The sequence below is a fragment of the Fundulus heteroclitus genome, unplaced genomic scaffold, assembly GCF_011125445.2.
Source record: "Fundulus heteroclitus isolate FHET01 unplaced genomic scaffold, MU-UCD_Fhet_4.1 scaffold_36, whole genome shotgun sequence".
In the NCBI taxonomy this organism is placed as follows: domain Eukaryota; kingdom Metazoa; phylum Chordata; class Actinopteri; order Cyprinodontiformes; family Fundulidae; genus Fundulus; species Fundulus heteroclitus.
The window spans coordinates 3,774,474-3,798,096 of NW_023396770.1; the positions used below are offsets into that span (position 1 = coordinate 3,774,474).

Sequence of the window (23,623 nt, forward strand, 5' to 3'; positions counted from 1 at the left end):
CATTGTCCTTCAGTGCCTTTGTACAAGACGTTGTTAAATGCGTTTATTGGATGAATAAATTCTTTATTTAGAAGCTGCTTGGACTAGAAACGTCTGCTAAATGATGTGGAAATAACAGACAAATGATCCTGGCCCAGCAGCAGACGCCACTGCTGGAACTGAAACAGTTTTGGTTTTATTTTTAATGAAAAAAAGCAAAATCAGGCAGCAAACAATCTTTTTTATCCACTTCAGAAAATAACAGCAGACAAACGGGAGATGGCATTAACCTGAATGACATTAATGTGGCTCAAAAAGCAACTCTGAAGTCTGAGGGAGCCTCAGGTTGACTTTTCAGCCTCATTTTATGATGTGAACCACGTGTCAAACTCAAGGCCCGCGGGCCGAATCTGGCCTGTCAAGGAAATTTATCCGGCCCTCAAGAGCCAAAAAAGGCATATTGTGTCATAAAGTAGAGGCATATATCCTTTTAAGGTGTATAAAGTGGATAAAACTGTAGAGAATGTTGATTTTTTAACACTGTAGTAACAGCATCCTGCCACTAGATGTCAGTTTTTCCCACAACACATTAAAACAACCCAGAAATGTCCAGAAAGAGAAAAAGTGATGAAGAACGATGAGTTTAAATCTTAACTCACCACAATATAAACTTTTTTTTGCAGATAAACTGTATAAAATGGGCCTAAGGCGCTACTTTTATGTTACTGTGTCTTTTTTTATATTTCTATGTGAACTGAAATGAAATCAAAAGTATCATCTATACAGGTGCAGCCGGCCCTTTAATGGCTTTTATTGACACCCCTGATGTAAACCATCAATCGGTGATTTACCAATCTGTAGCTCACTGTGGACTGTTGTCTTCCTAATCATTTAAAGTTCAGTGTAGAAAATTCTACTTTTATTTTATTTTCAACATCTCATGTCTCACTAAGCAGACGCAGCAATAAAAACATATAGGTTCATAAACTGGAAGCCAATAAAAATCTCTTGTCAGACTTAATAAGCTTAGATTTCAGCCAGTTTTTCTGCCGGCTGCGTCAACCACTCGGCTGCTACATGCCTGTGTGTCAGCGCCACCGGGTTTTCTGGGTTTAGTGTAAAACTGCCGTCATTTACATGACTTCAAAGTGCTTAAATGTGACACACGCTGCTGACTTCATGCTGCAGGGACACGTTCAGACGCGACTATCCCATTAGACACGCCGGGTGTCAAGACCCGACAAAGAGCAGCTGCTTGCTTTAAAAATGTTTGAGATTGTTTCCGTTTTTGGTTAAAAACGGACCTGAAAAAACACTTTATATAAAAGAGCTAAACGTCTGGAGTTAAAACAAAATGTTATTGTGAGTGTTTGCAGAGAGAATGCTTAGATTTACGACAACATATAAAAGTCATTCAGCATTCTTTCTCTACAGAAAACTTATTTTAACCTTTGAGAAGAAGGAGGGGTGAGTAAAATCTGAAGCCACACTGCAAAAACAGAACTAGAAATAAGTAAAATGTTCTTAAAATGAGTGTATTTGTCTTTAATTTGAGCAGGTAAATAAGACCATTTGCCAATGGAATAAGATTTTTCCACTTAAAATAGGAACAACTCATCTCTATCATGTTATTTATATCTAATTATGTTATTTTAGGAGTAAAAATACTCATTCCATTGGCAGATAGTCTTACTTAGCGGCTCAAATCAAGGAAAATATACTCGTTTCAGGTAAATTTTCCTTACTTTTTGTTCCTTTTTGGCAGTGTGTGTTAAATTTCTGATTTATTTCCCACTTGTACGTTGTACATATATCACTGAAAAAACAGAACTAAAAATAAGTGAAATTTTCTTGAAATTAGTGTATTTGTACTTGATTTGAGCAGATAAATAATCTTATCTGCTAATGAAACGAGTCATTTTACCCCTATACAATAAGATAATTAAAAATAACGCAAAAATCTTATACCATTGGCAGATAATTCTATTTACCTGCACAAATCAAGGGCAAATAAACTAATTTACTAAAATACTCACTCCATTGGCAGATATTCCATTTTACCTACTCAAATCAAGGATAAATACATTAACTTTAAGAACATTTTACTTATTTTTAGATCCATTTTTGCAGTGCAGAGAGAAACAGCCAGATACACTGTAAAAAAGGAACTAAAAATAAGTGACCTTTTGCTGAAATGAGTGTATTTGTCCTTGATTTAAGCAGGTAAACAAGATTATCTGCCAATGGAAAAAGATTTTTACACTTAAAATAGGAACGACTCATCTTTATCATCTTATTTCACGTGCCGTATATCTAATTATCTTATTTTAGGGGTAAAAATACTCATTCCAATGGCAGATCATCTTATTTACCTGCTTAAACAAGGACAAATAAACTAATTTAGAAACATTTACATAACTTTAGTCCCATTCTTGCAGTGTATTTTTCCGTCAATGATTCCAGGGTCAAAATCTACAGTTTCCTGATTACAAAATGATTACAACCAGCTTTAATTTTTCAAGCATCCATCATGGCCGTGCACTGCAAAAACGGATCTAAAAATAAGTAAAATGTTCTTAAAGTTAGTGTATTTATCCTTGATTTGAGAAGGTAAATAAGATTATCTGCCAACGGAATAAGTATTTTGACCCCTAAAATAAGATAATTAGATATCCTGCACTTGAAATAAGATGGAGTAGAATTATTCCTCTTTTAAGTGCAAAAATCTTATTCCATTGGTAAATCATCTTACATACCTGCTCAAATCAAGGACACATACACTTATTTTAAAGAACATTTTATTTATTTCTAGTTCCGTTTTTGCAGTGGGTGTGTCATGTTTATGGGGCTCTAAAATGTTTTATTGGAACTGCTCTTTTAATTATAAAGACAAAATGGATATTTGCCCGTTTTTCTTCACAGAACTGGTGAATTTTATCTAAACCGTTGGGTTTCCTGACTTTTCCGCCGCAGATTTTCACAGTAGCCGAGGTCAGCGCTTTGTTAAAGGCTGACGCTGGCTGGCTTTAGCGTGCACATAGAACAGCGTGTGCTTAAACGGTGTCGATCAGAAACACCAGGCGGTTGGTCCAAAATCAGCAGCTTTGAGCTGAAAACCTGCAGCAGCCAACAGAGCAGCCAACAGTATCCTGTTTTATGATCAGACGAGAAAAAGTCTGAGCTGTTCGGCCACAATGACAGGAGGAGGAGTCAAGGTGAGAACATTTTTACCAGCATCCAGTGGCTCAGGTGCACTGCAAAAACACAACTAAAAATAAGTAAAAGTTTCTTGAAATGAGTGTATTTGTCCTTGATTTGAGCAGATAAATTAGATTATCTGCCAATGGAAATAGTGATTTTATCCCTAAAATAACATAATTAGATACTTGATGTACTTGAAATAAGTTGATGGAGGTGAGTTTGTCCTATTTTAAGTGCAAACAGTTTATTCCATTGGCAGATTATCTTATTTACACTGCAAAAACGGATCTAAAAATAAGCAAAATGTTCTTAAACATAGTGTTTTTGTCCTTGATTTGAGCAGGTAAATAAGATCACCTGCCAATGGAATAAGTATTTTGATCCCTAAATTAAGATAATTAGACATCCTGCACTTGAAATAAGATGATGGAGATGAATTTTTCCTATTTTAAGTGCAAAAATCTGATTCTATTGGCAGATCACCTTATTTACCTGCTCAAATCAAGGACAGATTCACTCATTTTCAGAAAATGTTACTTATTTTTAGTTCCATTTTTGCAGTGTACCTGCTCAACTAAAGTACAAATACACTCATTTCAAGAAAATTTTATCTTATTTTTGGTTAAGGTTAGTCTGTTTTTGCAGTGTGGGCTCTGGTGCCTTGCTCAAAGTGGCAAACACAATGAATGGGGAGGTGAACCTGCATATTGTCCAACTTTGCCTCAGATCAACAGCTAGATGCCTTCAATGTGGACCCAGTTGGGTGCAACAGAAGGACATAAAAATATACACAACAAAAACAACTAAAAATAGGTAAAACGTTATTTAAAATGAGTGTATTTGTCCCTGATTTGAGCAGGTAAATAAGATGATTTGCCAATGGAATAAGATTTTTGCACTTAAAATAGGAACAACTCATCTCTATCATCTTATTTCAAGTGCAGGATGTCTAATTATCTTATTTTAGGGATCAAAAGCTGAAATCAAGGACAAGTACACTAACTTTAAGAAAATTTTGCTTCATTTTAGATCCGTTTTTGCAGTCTAGACGCTGGTCTAGATACAGGAGGCCAACACAGAGTTGGCCAACCCGGTACCAGAGATCTGACCCGTCTAATGTTATTCAGCCAGAAAGATCGTTTCTCCCTGGGAACACAGCAGAACATAGGAAACCTGCTAATTAATGAGCTTGATGTTAATTATCAGTGTATGTAAACTTCTGGGCTACAAACGGAGACCTGGATGCAGAGCGGAGGTGAGGAGGGCGGTTGCAGCTCGGCTCTAATTCTGTTGATTGGTGTGTTTCTGCCTCTGTGTAAACACATGTGCCCCCCGCTCGGCGGAGCAGCAACGGCTCTTGGTCTTGTTAAACGCAGCTGCAGGAAACAGAACGTTTCTCAGAGCTTATTTACAGTGAAAACAGCTCCGGGTCCTGTCGCCTGCATCCATTCATGCCGTCCAACCTGCTGCTCGCTCCTCACACCTCCAGGAGTCCAGCCCACCTGCCAGCTTCTGTCCCTAATGTTTACCTTGCACTGGGAACAAGGAGACTGATTTTACTCAGGTTAGGGCGATACCGATCCAGGCGTCCTACTTGTTGTTATTCTGAACCTTTTTTATTCCCTTTTATAAAAAAAAAAAAAAAAAAAAAAAAAACAAAACAAAAAAAAAAAAAAAAACGTGACACCTTTGAGTAAGGTTTGGGAGCTTTTTCTTTTTTTTTAAACCAATTTTGCTTCTTTATTCAAGTGCAGAAATATAAAAATCCGAGTTTTATCAGAGAACAGAGAACCTGAGAATGTATTTACAGGAAGAAACTAAAAAGCAAAAAAGCTGATCTGTGGTTCCCTGAAAGAGTAAAAAAGTCTCCTGAATACATGTAAATGAAGGCTTAAACACGCAGATCCTGCAGCGAAGCACGGCGGAGGACGCATCATGATGTGGGAAACCCGCAGATCTCCAGGAAAATGTGTTTTAAACGGAATAATGTTAGTAAATACAGTCATTGCCTCTTTTAGGCCCGTCAGAGTTTCTGCTCTAAATGGACTGCTGCTGGTGCAATAACACTGGTATATGTGCTTGTTTAGGTTTGTATGTTTTCATATCGGACTACATGGTGCGGTAGTTGGGTGCCTTGCAGCAGGAAGATCCTGGGTTCAAATCCCCGCCTGCATGGAGGCTTTCTGCATTGGCCCAGCCCTAAAATTGCAGATTTTATCACACAAATCTGATTAATTGATTATTTCCCCTCCTTTTAGTTTCACAAAAACAAACTAAAGAACTTTAAAAAAACTTTTATGTCAAGCGTTTCATCTGAGAGTCAAACTGGATTCAGCTAAATAAAAGCTGTGAAGCATAATGGTAAAACAAGATGGCCGCCCTGCCGTAGTAAACAACGGGAATATAACTAAATGTTTGCTGTTTTGCACAATGAGCTTTAGTTGTGTAACTTCAAACTTAAAACCAGTAAATAAATTAAAGTGTCTGGTATTATGGTGTTAAAGTTTCCTCTTTATGGTATTTTAACAACATATTGTTTCTCAAACATAAATTCTCTTCATGGAAGCCCCATAAATGCATAAATCCAGATTTTCCAAAACTTAAATTTTAATAAATTGTAAGTTCGACTTAATCGATTAACTCGATCCTTATGCATCAAATCTGCCTGCTCTCCCTGTCCGTGAGTGAGTCCTCTCTGGGTACTTCCGGCTACCCGTCACTGCAAGAAGGGAACTAAAAGTAAGTAAAATGTAGTTAAAATGAGTGTATTTTTCCTTGATCTGAGCAGGTGAATAAGACTATTTGCCAATGGAATCAGATTTTTGCACTTAAAATAAGAACAATTCACTTCCATCATCTTATTTCAAGTGCAGGATGTCTAATTATCTTATTTTAGGGGGAGAAATACTCATTCTATTGGAAAATAGTCTTATTTAGCTGCTAAAGTCGAGGTAAAATATACTCCTTTCACTGACGCTCCGCATCCAAGCAGCACAGCTGGTATGAAGAAGCTGCGTTGATAAGCTCCATTTATGGTGACGCGTAAAACGGCCAGCACTCCATCTCTGTCATCGTCCTCCAAGCTCTCTACGCTGCAAAAAGGGAACTCAAAGTAAGTACAATTTTCTTGAAAATTTGTGTATTTTTCCTTGATTCGAGAAGCTAAACAAGACTATTTACCAATGGAATAAGATTGTTGCACTTAAAATAAGAACAATTTATCTCCATCATCTTATTTCAAGTGCAGGATGTCTAATTATCCTATTTTAGGGGTGGAAATACTCATTCCATTGGCAAATAGCCTTATTTAGCTGCTCAAATGAAGGAAAAATATGCTAATTTCAATCAAATTTGACTTACTTTGAGGTCCCTTTTTGCAGTGAAGCGCCAAAGCTGCGCTGGTTTAAACCGTTTTATGCGTGAAAAAGTGTGTGTGTGTGTGTGTGTGTGTGGGGGGTGGGGGGGTGGGGGGGGAGCTAAAGTCTCTGTGTGTTACTGCTGCCACTGACGCTCACACATGAACCACAGTAACACAGCGCGCCTGTTTACACGCAGCGTCCGGAACATGTGGCCTCGAGGAGGAAAGCCTTTACGTGAGTCACCGCCTGTTGCTAAGGAACAAAAAAGGTCCGAATGACGAGAAACATGAAGTCACGCTGCGAGAGAGAGAGAGAGCGTGTGTTGTGTCTGCGAGGCGTGAGGATAAAACACAGCCAGATGTGGAGGACTTCGCGGAGGTAAACAACTGGATCTACATCCAGTTAGACGGCCTGAGCCGACGGTCCGGCTCTGATTGGCTAGATAATCCGGCTAAACGAAGCCAGGTGGATCCTTCTCTACGCTCTCTGGGCTGATGAGCTGCAAGCGTTTGAACGCGAGTGCAGATGTGATCTAAGAGCCAGATTTGGGCTCCAGAATCTGCTCTGCAACAGGCAGAGGACGCCATTAAAACGTTATTATTTCCTCACTTGTGGAAGCGTCCCGCTCTGTCCTCGTTGTCGGCGTACAGGAACAACTTTAGGGCGTAGTTTTCGATGTGGGCGTTGCCGACGACCTCCTGACTGATGGACTCGTTATCGCTCAGCTCCTTCTTCATCTGCAGAACAAAAACAACAGTTAGTATGAAAAAATAGACACAGAAACCCTAAGGGGTAAGATAACTGTCAATATAAACCAGGGCTGGGTTTCATCTAGGAAGAGCCGATTGGATACGATTCTTGATACGTAGCTCAGCTTGATTTGATTTGACTCCAATATCCATATTTATTACTTGCCAATTAATGCTCAAAGTCATTCAATCAGCAAAACCAGCCAAATATAATATTTATGTTCAATTTATTGAACACTGATATATTAACAGGAAAATAAAGAGCATTTGGTTCAATGCATTTAACGTATTACAGAAACCAAACGTCTGATATTAAATCATTTTAAAAGACATCGATATTAATCCTTGTATTGATTTTTATGCACAGCCCTAATATAAATGTATGTGTAGGTCTCTGAATCTGTAAATATAAGTCAATAAACGTGAATACATCTAATTTTTGTATTTGTTCCTGGTTGTCAACTCATACATATGTGACATCAGATGTTTTACCAATGAGAATACAAGTTACAATTTTGCAAAAATACATGTACAAGTACGAATCTACAGCCCACGATGAAGCTATTACACTCCCTACCAGTTGGTGGCAGTAATGACATGTGAACATTTATAATCGATTTAAATTTAAAAGCACACAACTGAACGTTTACTGCATTTTGCACCATTAATTTCTTGCACTGCTGACTTTGAACTTTTCCTAATTATGCCTTTTTGCACTATAAACTTGTTTGAACATTCTCCTACACACTTTTTTTTATTTTAAAAAACTGCTTTTCTCCTGCACTGTTACATTCATATAACTGCTGCACTCTATATTGTAATGTTATTTTTATTTTTATTGCAATCTCATTACATTGTCGTAAGCTGTGTGCAACGAAATGTCGTTTTGTATAAACTCTGCGTACAGAACGACAATAAAGTTTGTCTAAGTCTAATTCTAAGTCAACAGATGTTTCATCTGTGAGAATGCAGGAGCTGTTTTCTTTGTCCTCTTTCTTTTCTTCATGTTTAATGGTGGTTGGTAAAAAAAAAAAAAAAACTTTCAAGGGCATTACTGTAAAACAGCTTCTTCAGGGATTTTATATTTGTAATTGTAAATTTGAACTTGTACTTTTGCAAAGTTGTAACTCTCTAACTTGTATTTGTAACTTCTAAACTCATTCTCACAGATGAAACACGTGATATCACGTCATGAGTTGACAACCAAGAATACAAACCTTAAAAGTATTTGCATTTATTGCTTTACATTTACAAACTTAGATACCTACGCTTCCGTTTATATTGAGAGTTATTTTACCCCATAAAACTCGCTGATTAAAACAGCACCAAAAGACAGCGCCCTGAATCTGGTCCTTGTGCGGATCAGAGAGGGAGACACCAGGGGAGTAATGATGTTTTCAGGTAGTAGCCGAAGCATCCAACAGTCAGAGAAAACTAGAACTCAAGGCCTTTCTGTATTTTGACTTTTTTTGTAAAGTTGCAACTGGTTCTATGTCGCCCGGCCCTAATCAAACTGTAGACTTTTTAATTTTAGAATATAAAAACCGGGCAGTAATGAGTCAAATTTCCTGCATAATGTTGATTGTAGTCCATATAAGCATCATTCATTCACACAGGATTTACAAGTTCTGTATTTTAACAGGAGACCCTATATTCTGAAAATTTGGAAAAAGACGCTGATTTAGCAATAAACTCATCACGGATGTTAAAGTAAATCCCAAACTAGAGCTGCAACAGAAAACAATTTTACAAACACAGTAACAATAGAATGAAAACTTTCTGCGCAAATTAAATAAGATAATAAAGTTTGACTTAAAATCAAGAGCAGGTTGCATGAGAAGAAATTTAAATATTATTTAAATATTCTCAGAGGAATCAAAGTAAAAACATGTGAAATAATCCTGCTATATATTGGTGTCCTTTGACATGAAGGTCCGTTATGAGAGTCCTGGTTCTGGTCAACAGAACCACACGGATCTCTGTGACTGACAGCAGCTTCCTAACAAACAATTTTCTGACGCCCCAGAGAGAGACTAAGCCCTTCAGACCAGAGACGGCCATGACGGCGCCAAGCAGCCCAAGCGGGTCCGGCGTGCATCGGACATCTGAGCCGTCAGCGTGAAGAACGCTGCTGCGGTTCTGGTTCTGACTCATTTCAGCTCTAGGAACGTCCCGGCCGCCTGTTTTACGGCAGCTCCCGATTCAACGTCGCTGAGATGGAAACATGTCGGATGCGTCGGTTATCTTTTTAATTTGCTGCAGATGTTGCTGCTGCTAATTTTAAAAAGTAACCCCGTCGTGGTGCAGCGATGCGGGGCGAGAGTTACGAGCATCCCAGGTAGTTCAGGACGACGGTTAATGAACGCAGACACGCAGCATCAAAGCGGCGGATGTGTCTCAGCTGAGCCTCGTCCAGACGTGACGTAACGGAGAACCTGCTGCTGTTTAACTGCCTCTAATTAACGAGGACAGTCCTGCAACCGTCCTCTGCTGCTAATTACACCAGATTTTACCAACGCTTCAACTGGCTTACAAAACGTTGTTGCTCAGGAACTCTTTAAGGCGATAAACGATAAAGTTTTCTTTCCTGCACTTTCTGTGAGGCGGGCTTCGTTATGATGGACGATCTTTTATCACCGGTTCACACCAACAGACGGGCCCACGGGTTTCTTTGTGCATCTTATAAAATAGAAATAACTTGGGATGCACCGTCCGTTGCTGTTAACCAATATTAACCGATGTACACACACATTTACGTTTCTGCCATGATCAACTTTTACAGTTCTTGTACCGACTGGAAAACATTCTAAATTAATTTTTGAATGTGGGTTACAGTCTAGACTTACACGCTGCTTTTCGTATGTCTACTTTGGACACCATGAAGAACGGCCACACTGCTGACATTACATCCATTTCATTTAATAAACTAGGGCTGAACGATTTTGGAAAATAATCTAATTGCAATTTTTTATCTTAATATTGCGATTTAATCCAATATTAAATTGGATTTAATTTATCATGTCTTTTTAAACATATACAAAACAACAAAATCAATTTGTTTCCTCGCCGTGCGGATTAGTTACTAAAGAACCACAGCATCTAAACTTGGAGCAGTAATGATTGCGCTCTGCCTACGAAATATTTCAATTTTGACTTTTCTCTGCATTAACCACAAGCAACAAAAATGTCCTCTAAATAAATATTTTTTGTAAACAAGGACTATTTAAAACAAGAACTTTTAATGTTTTTATTAATCAGAATATTATTCAACAGAACAGCTTTTAATTGATTTGACATCAATCCCTGTTGAACATAAAGTGAAACCAACAAGCAAGTCTATTTATTAAACTGATTGACAAGAACTTAATGCTATGTATGATTATATAAACTCTAAAACAAGTAAAATTAGATTATCTCACTGCTGCAACTGTTTTTCCTTCCATGTGGAGGCAAACCCACTTTAAACATTTTACCAACACCTAAAGGACGCGTCTGATTCCCTAATTGTTACATAGCCAAAAATGGCAGACTTCTGCAATTTGGAAACTGTTTTTTTTTTAAAATCGCGATTATATTGAAAATGCGATTAATTGTTCAGCCCTATAATAAACCCACAATCCTGGCTGTGATGCGTTACTGTCACTGTCACATGATCCAAAAACAAACAAAACAAAAGCAGGAGCAACCCCCTGAAACACAGGCACAAAGGGCAACTAGATGGAAATAAACATTGGTTCTTAATGTCGGCCCAGTTTTACTAATCAGGCCGATACCGATATGTTAAAAAATTAGTAACATCGGCTAATTACTTATGTTAAAGTCGATATATGGTGCATCTCTAGAAATAACTTTATTGAACGGGGAAGTTCAGACGTGACCAGTAGACACCAAACCTACACATCAGATTACAGTAGTAGGAAAAAACTCAATTTAATGTTGAGCAGTACGGCAGAAGAGAAATACTTTTCAGAAAGAGGAAATATTGTGCAGTTATCTGAAAATACGGCATATTCAGATGATAATGAGACGTTCAAGTTGAAAACTATGTAAAAAAACTGTTCAATCTGCATGAATGTCCAAACAAAGTCTCTGCATCTGGGAGATAGTTCTAAAGTCTATTTCAACCATAACTGTTACTTAATTTTAACTTTTCTCTGCTTCAACCACAAGCAACAAACATGTCCTGAAGATAAAGATGTTTGTAAACCAGGATTATTTAGAGAAATGTAACTGTTTTTATTAATCAGAATATCATTATTAAAGATAATAACTTTTAATTGATCCTTGTTGAACATAAAGTGCAACCAACAAGTCTACGTATCAAACATTCTGACCAGAACTTAAAGCTACGGTGAGATTCCTGAAAATTTCTGGTAAAAAGCATGATTATATAAACTCTAAAACAAGTAATAAAACTAGATTATGTCACTGCTGCAACTCTCTTCCCTTCCATGTGGAGCAAACCCACTTTAAACATTTTACCAGCACCTAAAGGACGTCTGATCCATTAATTGTTACACAGCCAAAAACTGCAGACCTCTGATTTGGAAACTGCATTTTTTTTTAAATATAATTGAGATTATATTACAGATTGGATTAGTTGTCCAGCTCTACTAAGGAGGCATAAGATGCTGTGCAGCTAACGGATTACATGAAAGCAGAATTATACAGCATGAGTTGATGCAGAGGTTTTGGCTCCAGAACTCCTGATTTTCTTAGTGGAGATGAAGGAAAATGACCTGAATCAGCTCCACAGCCTCCTGCAGAGCAGAAGCAGCTAAAAGGCAGGTAATGGCAGGAACTACCTGCCCCTGACAGCTGTGACGGGGACGGCAGGAGGACTCACCGACTCCAGCTGCTCCATCAGCTTCACCAGGAACTTCCTGCACTCTGGCGTCTTGCTGTCCAGCTTCATGCCCGTCTGCATGGCGTAGAGCCGACCTGCAGGGGTGGAGGGGGGAAATGTTTAGACAACGGCCAGCGGTGCGTCCATAAGACCATTTAAACATCACTTCCTGCTCCCTGGCGCCCGACCCGACCCAGAACCAGAACCAGAACCAGAACCAGAACCAGCTCCAGCAGTCAGCCTGGGCGAAGTCGGCTCACTCTGGAGAACCGTGTTGAGACAAGGAAGCAAATTCATGAGGATTCCCCTGTTTGGGTCTTTAAAATGCTTTAAACCTTTTTGGATTTCAAAATAAGACATTTTATCCTCCAACGTTACATTTATTTATTTATTTACAGCACATTTAGTCAGTGGATTTTTTCTACAAGGCTTTTATTTTGAAGTCCGTTTGAGCTTCAGGCTTCATAAAGGCTTTTTTTTTTTTTTTTTTCTAAAGCCACAGTTAGTGACTTTTGTTAAAAAATGTTTCTTTACAGCCATAATTAGTCGTTTCAGATTATTATTTTCTAAAGTCACATCATTTTTATTCTATGAACATTTATTTTCCATAGCAAAACAATTTCCAGAGAGCTTTTGTGTTGAGAGTTTTCTCTAAAGGATTCATTAAAGGCCACGTTTTCTGAATTCAAAAGGACTTTTATTTATTCTGGGAAGCTTTTTGTAAAGAAGTTTTACTTTTTATTCACATTGTGTTTGTTTTTCAAAAGCTTTTCATTTTCTAAAGCCAACGAGGTTTTGATTATTTGGAGCGTTTTTATGAATGCTTTTGCTTTTGTTTCTCTTTTGACGGTCACAGATTACTTTGGCTTCCTAAAAATACACAATTATTATTTAAGTGGATTTTTTTTTTAACCTTATATCTTATGTAGAACTTTCTAGTCAAATATTTCAGGGCACTTAACTTTTAAAGCAAGCTTTATTAATTTCAGAGAAATTAAATATTATGTTTTAAGCTCACGTCACATTTATTTTTTTCTGGGAATCTTTATTCTTTAAATCTGCATCACTTTCTGGTCCGTCAGGCTTATTTTCTAAAGCAAAAATTTATAATTTCATAATCGTTTCTTTCCCAAATTGACGATTGAATTTGAAGAGAACCCTTTTTATTGTTTTTATGTCAAACAAACTTGTTTTTTGGGAGCATTTTTTTTCTAAATACAGACACTCTTAAGAAATCTTTAATTTTTACTTTTTACACTGCATCAATTTATGCAGAACTTTACCTGAAGTTGAGCTGAACTTTTACACCAAGTAGGTTCTAATAAAAAGGTATTTTCTAGCTTTTATTAACTCTTTTTGATTTTCTCTCTGCTTTTTTTTTTTTCTAAAAAAAGGAAAAGATTTTCCGTCTGCTGTCATAATCCGTTTTTTCAAGAAATTCACTGCAAAAAGGGAACCTAAAGTAAGTAAAGTTTTCTTGAATTATGTGTATTTGTCCTTGATTTGAGCAGCAAGTTTAAACGATCTGCCAGTGGAATAAGATCTTTGCACATAAAATAGGAACAACTCATCTCCATCACCTTATTCAAGTGCACAGTATATCAAATTATCTTATTTTAGGGGTCAAAGTACTCACTCCACTGGCAGATAATCTTGTTTACCTGCTCAAATCAAGGATCAAATCATTTCAAGAAGATTTAACTTACTTCTAGTTTCCTTTAATTCTCTTTTTTGCAGTGTTGTTGCTTCCTATACACTGCAAAAACAGATTTGGTTAAAATCTTCTTGAAATTAGTGTATTTATCCTTGATTTGAGCAGATAAATAAGACAATCTGCCAATGGAATAAGAGTTTTGCACTTAAAACAAGAAGAACTCGTCTCCATCATCTTATTTCAAGTGCAGTATATCTAATTATCTTATTTTAGGGGTAAAATGACTATTTCCATTGGCAGGTAATCTTATTTACCTGCTCAAATCAAGGACAAATACACTAATTTCAAGAAAATTTTACTTATTTTTAGTTCTGTTGTTGCTTCCTAGAACCACATTAATGTCCCAGAACTGCTTTTTTCAGAGGCCCTTCAGTGTTTTAAGGCTCCCCACTGCGTTTAATGCTCATCGTCTTCATTGTGTTCTGTAACGGGGACTGAGAGGCTTTCCTTCTGCCTTTCAGGTGTTTTCTGACTCGTCTTCACTGCTTGTGAAGTGAAACGGACGCGGCTTGGAGCCTCTAAACCAGGACAGAACGGTGACCAGCGTCTGTCAGAGAGCCAGGACCCGATCGGCTCCACATGGAGGCTGCTGCTGCTGCTGCTGCTGCTGCGGAGAAACAAAGGCTTCTTCTGTACCAGCAGCCTCCCACTGGGCCCTCTGCTGGTCGTCACAAGCACTTTGGCTGTTTACAGACATGTTTTCCCTGCCGTATTAAGGCCAGTTGTGCAAAACGAAGGTGCCGTTTGGGTTTCCTGGCTCTCAGAAACCCTAACGAGCGGCGCTGATTGCTTGCTCAAGCTGGTTTTCACCGAGGCGATGGAGTCTGAGCATCATTTCTTCCTGCCCTGTCCTGCTGTCCGCTACTTTCTGTCGAGGAGGACGAAGACTGTCTGCCGCTGATGACTTTAAAAGTTTAAAAAAGAAGGAAAACGCTGTGAAATTGTGTGAAAAACGTATATTTTTTTTTTAACCCTGCAGGCGTTAGATGCAACATTCTGCAGAGGCAGGGCAGCGTCTGCCTTCGTTCTCCGTCGGAAAACGGGACGGACAGAAGTCTCACAATCAAATACGACCGTGGCTCAGAGGGTTGTGGGTGCAATTCCAGCTCGTCACATGTTGATGTGCGCCTGGGCAAGTCACTCAACCCCAGGTGTGCATTGGTGGATGGGCGTGGCTCTAGTGTAAAGTAAGGCTGGGTGGAAAATTTCTGTTGACAAGGATAAATTTCAACTAGTTGTGTCTAAAACCCCCCAAACTGCCGATATTGTCAGGATTGTTATTTTTCCTATTTTCTCCGCTGTTGGTTTATTGAGAGCATCAATAAATATCAAAACAAAATATAGTTAAATGCAGTTACTGAGTGCAGTTAGGTAATAAAAATCACACTTCTTAATGTTACCAGTGTCCTGATGAAATATATTTCAATATTACATTTTTAAATGCTTTTTAAAGACTGTATTTGTGCTTATTGGGCTATAATTGACATGCAGTCATAGCCACATAGTTAACTGAAAAAAAAAAAAAAAAAACTACAAAAAATGTACACGGTCTTTTATCGTAACTTTTTTTTTTTTATCGTCACTTTTATGGTTATCATAACATAACCAGAATATATCATAAAGAGCTTTAAGTGGTCAGTAGGACTGGAAAAGCACGAAATAAATTCAGTCCATTCACAAAAGATTAATGGTTGGAATTTACCACAAATATTCCAGCAGAAATCAGGCTTTCAAGTACGGCTCAATTTTAGCGATTAATTCAAATTTGCAATTTATTAATTTTTTGAAAAAAAAAAAAAAAAAAAAAAAAAAAATCACTATATTTTTTTTTTTGGCATTGCCCCCCTTGGGCCTCTACGTAACTATATAAATCAGTCCTGAAAGGGGAAATTGTTTTGGTAAAAGCTTGCAATGTTGAATATAAGTTTAGGAAAATATATTGTGGAAATACTGTAAAGAGGAAACCTTTCTATCCTAAAACTAGGATTTACATGTATTTGATGGTGGCGTACAGCCAGACCTTCAGAATCAATTCAAAAATATGTTAAAACAACGTAAAGCACATCATATAGCATATATGCACACTTATTCTAATCATAACCAGAATTTAATATGAATTTAAATATCATGAAATGCTAAGATGTACTTTATTTTGAAAAAACAACTCCTCTGGCTCCTGTCCATTTCGCTGACAAGCTGCTGGTGTTTCCTAGCCCAAAAATCTGTTAAAAATCTAATAATGTTAGATTTACTGTATGGGTGGGGGGCCTGAATGCACATTAATAATAAAGTTGCAATCCAACAAAACACGTCCAGAGTTACTTTACTGCAAAATCCACAGTTGGTTGAAAGACTGAACATGTGAACGCTGAATTTACTCATCTGAACTATAATATAATCCAGTGTGATTTGTGACCAGCACACGGTTCAGTCACATTTCCCAATAACTGCTATGAACCAATGACTAGTCATGAAACAATGACGTTAATAAGTTAACTCAAAAACCGCCGAACTGACCCCAAATCCGCCCAGAGCAAATTATACCTGCAAAATAAAAATTTTGCAGAAAACCGCCTAATCTGGCAACACATATATATACACATACACAAATACTAATAATAAGTCAATAAAAAAATTAAAAAGCGTATTGTCTTATGGTTGACGAAAGATTCACAATATATTATATTTTCCTGCATTGCACGATATTCTCTTCATAGAAGCGCAGTGAGCGTATTGTCAAAATAAAATCCAGATTTTATGTAATCTTAAAAAAATAATAATTGTAAATTTGAATTACCGTATTTTATGGAGTTTCATAGTTTGACTTATATATCAGTTTTAAATGGTAATTCATATTAACCAGCATGAACCAAGGAGTAAACATTACCGTCTATAGCCACTAGAGGGCGATCAAGGCTGGTGAAAACTATATGCTGCTCTTGTACCGCTTAAAAGTTTATTGAAACATTAACTTTTAGACAGCAAAGACTGAACACATGTTTGTATGTTGTTTCTCTGTTTCAGTATAATTTACGCAGCAGAGCGTTGCCTGGGGCAACACGAGACAGAACCTGTTATTACGCTGTCCATGAAGCTAATAGCAGCTAGCGCTAGCTAACAGCTCTGTTGTCCGGGAGTTTTACAACTTCACTGATGAATGTGAGCTTTACGTTGCTCTGAAACGTCCGTGTCGTACTGTTAGCTTAGCATGTAGCTACGCTCGCGGTCTGATTTCAGCATGATTTTCACAACTTTCAGCGTAACGTCTGTTATGATGAAATATGCTGGATAAAACCTTGAAGTTGCTAATTTCCTCCATTCATCCTCCCAGGAATGTTCCAGGTTATTCAGCCGGTTGTGGATGCAGCTGTAATTTAATAAATTGGCTTACCAGAGTAAATGTCAGTTTTTAGTCTTGGATTGTGTGAAATAAACATCTAAATAAATGCAACTTATAGTCCAAAACATACGGTAATCGATTTATCGCCCAGCCCTATATGGACGTGAGCAGAAATCAACCCTAAACTCTCAAACGGACCAGGTCAGGTTGAGCCGGCGCCGATCCAATCAGAGTGAAACGGCGTCTGTAAAGCTGCTAAAGAGCCGGGCTGCAGGTGAGTTCTGCAGCATCATTAGAGCAGAATGGATCACGGCTCTGACTGCAGCCGGACCGGACCGGACCGGACCGGACCGGACCGGAGCGGACCGGAGCGCTCTGAGCATCAGCTGGCTCATCTAGATGCTGACACACTGATTAAAGCTGCAGCACAGGAGACGGATAAAAAGCTCCCATATCCAGGATGAAGAGCAGATCTGATGACTCTGATGAGACACTTGATAAAAACGAGAGTTAAATTCTGTTTTTTTAATGTTTTGGACCAAAATAAAAATGATGTTCCTCCTTCTCTTGTGACATCAACTTCATATTGACGAGGAAAATCTACGTAGTTTTCTCACCAGGAAGAGACCTGACAGACGAAGTGAAGCCAATAAAAGACGAATAAACGTATTTAAAATGACATTTCTGGAGGAAATCTATCTCCCAGCAACTTGGGAACACAGTTTTGTTCACTTTTAGGCACCCTGGACCAAAATTGTCATGTCAAAAGTACTCGAGGGTCGGAAAACTGAAATAAAAAAAAAAATCAAATTCCCCCCAAAAAATATTTATATATGTAAAATATGATTTTTACTTTTTCTCCCACAAATTCTGATCACGCACTATGTTAATTAAACAAATTAAAGAGGTTTTATGTTCCAAAGGGATGCGTAAATCATTGCAGATTCATAATTTAAAAAGAGTTTGTGATCTTTCGTGGTATTAAAAGATAGTCATTCATTTTGCTAATTCTTTTTAACCTAAATGATTATTTTTGTTTATTCGCCTCAACAGGAACAGCACTTGAGTCTTTTAAACAGTTGCTGTATTTTAACCAATTAAAAAAAAAACAAAAAAAGAATTAAAAGCAGATTTTGGTGCACTAAAGTCTGCATTTGAGTAATTGAGTCATTGAATAAATGTGGTCCTATTTCTACTATGAAATTAAAGATACTTTGTGTTGTACCAAACATTTTTAACTTAAAGAAAATGTGAACTTCAATGTAACAATTTAGCTTTAATTAAGAATAAACAGCCAGTATCTGCATTACTTACAAGTGTTGTTGAATTGCAGTTAAAGGGGCGGCACAAAATCAAACCAGGGGCCAGAAACGGCCCCCGGCCCACATTTTAGCCACCGCTGGTTATGTTGAATTATGACCTGAACACGTCCAGACATCAGCACTTCAGACGACTTCTAACACAGTTAAACTGCTGCAGACGTAACAGACGTGTCGTTTTTCTCCCACTGAGCCGCACGAATGGATCAGAAACACATGAAGGGAAACTTTTGGACCGGAGCAGCGGGCAGACAGGCAGGTCATGAACTTAATGAGGCCCAAACACGCGGTGCTGCTGACCCCCAGTGGCCCGGCGCCATCACTGGACCGACCACAGAGAGAGGAGCTCCGCCCTGCTGGAGCATGCAGGTTTACTAAAACAGCATTTAAGAGATAAAAACTAGAGTGATTTAAAACATGGACAACACGTCTATGAATAAAAACAGCAGGGAGGGAACGGCTGTTTTTGTTTGGAGCAGTTATAAAGTCTGAGAGCCTTATAATAAAGACGGGGAGCCAGCTTCCTGCTGATGAGTTAAAGTGGTTTTCTGTTATCTGGTCGTCGTCTACTGGAAGGTAAGGTGGCTTTGTGACTCCTGTGCATAAAGTCTACCAGCAGAAAGCCAATTAGAGAGCTCACCTGTAGATTCTTAGCCAATAATTACCTAAATATTAATGGCTTAGACTTAACAAGGTGCGATGTAGAAACTCGAAGACAAAGAACGTCATTTATACTGTGAAAATAGAACTAAAAATAAGAACATTTTCCTTGATTTGAGCAGCTAAATAAGATTATTTGCCAATGAAATAAGATTTTTACACTTAAAATAGGAACAATTCATCAGATTCATCTTATTTCAAGTGCAGTATATTTAATTATCTTATTTTAGGGGTAAAAATACTCTTTCCATTGGCAAATAGTCTTATTGACCTGCTCAAATTAAGGAGAAATATGTTAATTTTAAAAATATTTGAGTTATTTTTAGTTCTCTTTTTGCAGTGTGAACATACATCAAAGCTAAGAATGCATTTTATTTAGGGCCTTATCAGATAAACTTGGGTTTAATCACAATTTGTCTAACTTTTCCTTTTTTTTTTTAAACAATGTTACAGAGTAAATAGAAAACCAGACGGCAGAAAATAATTTTCTTTATAGATTTTTAGGACATGAAACAAGAAATAAAGTTTGAGAGGCCAAAAGTTTTCTCCCGCTGATTCATTTGTGGGAAACGACTTTAGCAACGATGACGACAATCACCACAACGCGCTTCGGTGACTTCAAAGTGCCGACAGCGTCTGTTCAGGACATCAAACGCCGAGTCCTCCTCTGTCTAAGAGCACTTTGGATAAAAAGACAAGAAAATTATTTTCCTTTTGATCCCCAGATGCAGATATGAGGCGGATCTGCAGGCGGTTACATCAGAACCTGAGGGGAACACAGAGCCGGGTCACAGGTGCTGAATCTGGACGACTCAAATTTAAAGCTTTTCTCAAACGTCACAAAAAGGCAGAAAGTTTTCCTCTCCTGCAACCTCAATGACGCTCAAAGGCTCCTTTAAATTAACGAGGAAGTTTGAGATAACCTTAAAAACCGTCCGTTTAAAATCTGTGTGATGAAGCAGCGAAGGAAATCCTATGTTGAGCTTTGAGCTAAACTGCAAAAACGGAACTAAAAGTAAGTAAAATTTTCTTGAAATTAATTTTTTTCCCCTTGATTTGAGCAGTTAAATAAGACTATTTGCCAATGGAATAAGAGTTTTGCACTTAAAATAGTAACAATTCATCTCCATCATCTCATTTCATGTGCAGGATAGCTAATAATCTTATTTTAGGGGTAGAAATTCTCATTGCGTTGGCAAAAAGTCTTATTTATCTGCTCAAAACAAGGAAAAATAAACTAATTTCAAGAAAATTTTACTTACTTTTTAGGTCCCCTTTTTGCAGTGTAAGAATTAAAGTTAGATCTGGACACCTACAACCTCCTGTACTGACGCATTTGTGCAAACTACACCTAGACTTAGTAAAACTTTTACTGTACACTGCAAAAACAGAACTAAAATAAGTTAAAATCTTCTTGAAATTAGTGTATTTGTCCTTTATTTGAGCAGGTAAATAAGATAATCTGCCAATGGAATAAGATTTTTGTACTTAAAATAGGAATAAGTCATCTCCATCAACTTATTTCAAGTGCATTATATCTAATTATCTTATTTTTGGGGTAAAATTACTCATTCCATTGGCAGATAATCTTATTTACCTGCTCAAATCAAGGACAAATACACTAATTTCAAGAAAATTTTACTTATTTTTAGTTCTGTTTTTGCAGTGTAAATACTTCAAAAGACAGCTGGGAACAGCAGACATCCGACCTCCCAGCATCGCCCCCCCCCCCCCCCCCCAGGATTTTATTCTACTGTTGTAATAAAGCTGCCTGTAGAAAACTATCAGAAAGACTGAAGTAAACGCCTACTGGTGTGTTTTGGTTTTTAATGTTACTAATGATCTAATGTGCGTAGACCAACAACAGTGCAGTTAACATTCTGAGTTGAACAACAATTGCTTTTTATTGTGTAATTATATTAGGAATAAGGAGTACGTTTATTCGTTTATTGAAAACCAAAACAGTTATGAGGGGAAAGCAGATACTGGCAGAGAGAAATAAAAGCGTGATAGAAGGTCAAGAAGAGCGGCCGCCTTGCTGGCTGTGCATGAAATGCTAAACTGATGCTACTATAATTTACACTGGCCAATGGGGTGGCGGCGCCGTTGGCCATCAAACCAGACGCCAAGACTGAAACCCGTCTGCTTGAGGCAGAGACTGATCCCCAACCCACCTTGTTCCGGTCAAGGAGCAGACCTGGAGGCGCCGACTCTCATCCACGTAACACCAGAGAACATTTTTGGAGAATAACACACCTGTGATCAGGTAGTGACACAGACTACCGTAATGCTCCTAATATCCATTGAGCGGAGCGGCTTCGTTGCTAACTAGAGTCATATTTACACATTTTACCAGATTTATGAGCCCATTGTATCACATAAAATCAGTCAGTAAACACAACGGTGATCATTTCATTTCTAAGGAGCACCATCAATTTTTGAGAAGATTTAAGAATTTTAAGTGCGCCTTATAGTCCGGAAAATACGTAACTTCCAGGTTTGTTGTAACTTTTCCAAGTTGCATCAAACCCAGCAATGCGTTTCTTCAGGAGCAAGAACCTTATCTGCAGAACGTTCTCCTGCGAAGGAACCGCAGCAGACTGTAGTCCATGAAACCGGTTCTACAGCTTCTTTTTTTAGCTCCTGTTTCAGAGAAACTTATGTAAAGAGCCAACTGTGATGCTGATGGACCGCAGTTGGTCGGAACAAAGGATTTTTTTTTTTTTACATGTTGCGCAAACAGCTTGGCTCAAACTCCCAATGACGCTCATCAGGGCGGCACGACGACAGCTCAATAAAAATAAACTAAGACGCAACAGAACTGAACGCATTCAAGACTTTCTGCTTCAAATCTTTTTCAGAACGTAGAACCCAGACTGGGAGTCGTCTGTCCAGCTACAGAAAACAAAGCAGGAGTTTATTTGGCATTTAAAAACCCTCTATGAACAATGTGTATCTTGTATGGAAATAGAAACTGTTTGGTTTATTAGTATTTGTGTCGTGTGATCATTCAGATTTTGGTATTTTCCACACTATCATCTGTAACTGTAAATCATTGTTACTTGTAGGAAATAATAATCAGTGTTTAAGTACGTGTAAATATGTATGTGTGGTTTTAGATGTGTATTTAATGCTAACAGCTGATGGAGGACTATTTAGTGGAGGAATGAGGAAGCAGCTTTTTGTTGCCCTGTGGTTGTATTATCTCTGATGTGGGATTCAATAACTTTTACTTCTTCCCACTCCGGTTCGAGCAGCTGCAAAGATTCTGCTGTGTGACATTTTTATGTTTTTATAAACATATTATTATTATTATTTGCTTCTTCTACTTAATTTTGCAGCAATATTTTCCAGTATTAACTTTTGTTGTTTTGTTCTTGGCGCACCACATGCTTGAAATAAACTAAACTAACAGTGTTGGCAACCAACCCAATTAAGTTATATATATATATATATATATATATATATATATATATATATATATATATATATATATATATATATATATATATAAAAAAGCAGAGAGCCGTTTCTTTAGTTCCTGTAGAGGCTGTAAGGCTACACTCCGGAGGGTTTGGTACATTCCTGCAGGCTGAGCTACCTGTCTACCTGGAGACACTCCGAACCTGAACCTGCTGGACCGGAAACTACGTCACCTGCTGCGTCATTCTGCCAGGACCCCTGATAAAGGTATGGGAGTCTACAAACACCTGTTCATGCCCACATAAACTTTACAGAACTGGTGGTTAGGATTCTCCCTCAGGTTGGAGGACGTCCTGAGAAACTTTCCACATTTTCACAAGAGTCGTCATTATGCTACGGAAGCGTTAGCCTGCTGTTAAACTTACAGCTGCGGAGACCACAACTTGTCCCAAACAGATAACTGTTTGACTGAACCCGCCGGTGTTTATCACCTAAAACACTTTGAATAAAAGGCTAGAGCCAGAGCAGCCGCCTCGTTTCCAAGCAAACAAGAAGCTAGCAGCTAGCGTTAGCGCAGGACTTACAGTAATAAGTCACCACCGGGTCCCGTTTCTCATGTTCCTGGGCGGTGCGCAGGTGGTGCTGGATGGCTCTGAGTTGGGGTGGTAAAGCCATGGGGTCCTGAAAACTCCTCCGGAAGACACAAACTCAACAGAAACCGTCAGTGTTGTTGTTAGCGGGGTGATTCCGTCTTTTCCGCATCTGCGTCCAATGAGAGCGGCGCGCTCCCGATGACGTAAGGCCGTTAAGAAGAGTGTGTTCACGTGACCAATACTCGTGGATCAGCGGTTCTTAACCCTTTTAAGCCTGATGCAGGTAACTTCACATTTTTAAAAAGCAAATTATTTTTCGGTTGCTTAAAATGAATAAATAAAACGTCAGACTTTCTAATTTTCTTTGTGTCGTAATTGATATGTTCACAGACATCGCATGTTTAGACGCGTCATAGGGCGCAGGTTCGCACGTCAACGTC

The 23,623-nt window shown here is 38.1% G+C and overlaps 1 protein-coding gene across 1 annotated transcript in view; it reads right to left on the reverse strand.

Annotated features, from left to right (window-relative positions):
- The window catches only part of LOC105923097 (vacuolar protein sorting-associated protein VTA1 homolog), a 54,963-nt gene extending 31,572 nt beyond the window's left edge, over positions 1–23,391 (reverse strand). Inside the window, exons 1-3 of the mRNA XM_036130434.1 lie at positions 23,175–23,391; positions 12,135–12,229; positions 7,149–7,276 (exon numbers count right to left, since the gene is read on the reverse strand). Of these exons, the coding sequence (XP_035986327.1) occupies positions 7,149–7,276; positions 12,135–12,229; positions 23,175–23,265 (314 nt within the window). The 5' untranslated portion in view covers positions 23,266–23,391. The remainder of the gene's footprint in view (positions 1–7,148; positions 7,277–12,134; positions 12,230–23,174) is intronic.
- Between the last annotated feature and the right edge of the window lie 232 nt (positions 23,392–23,623).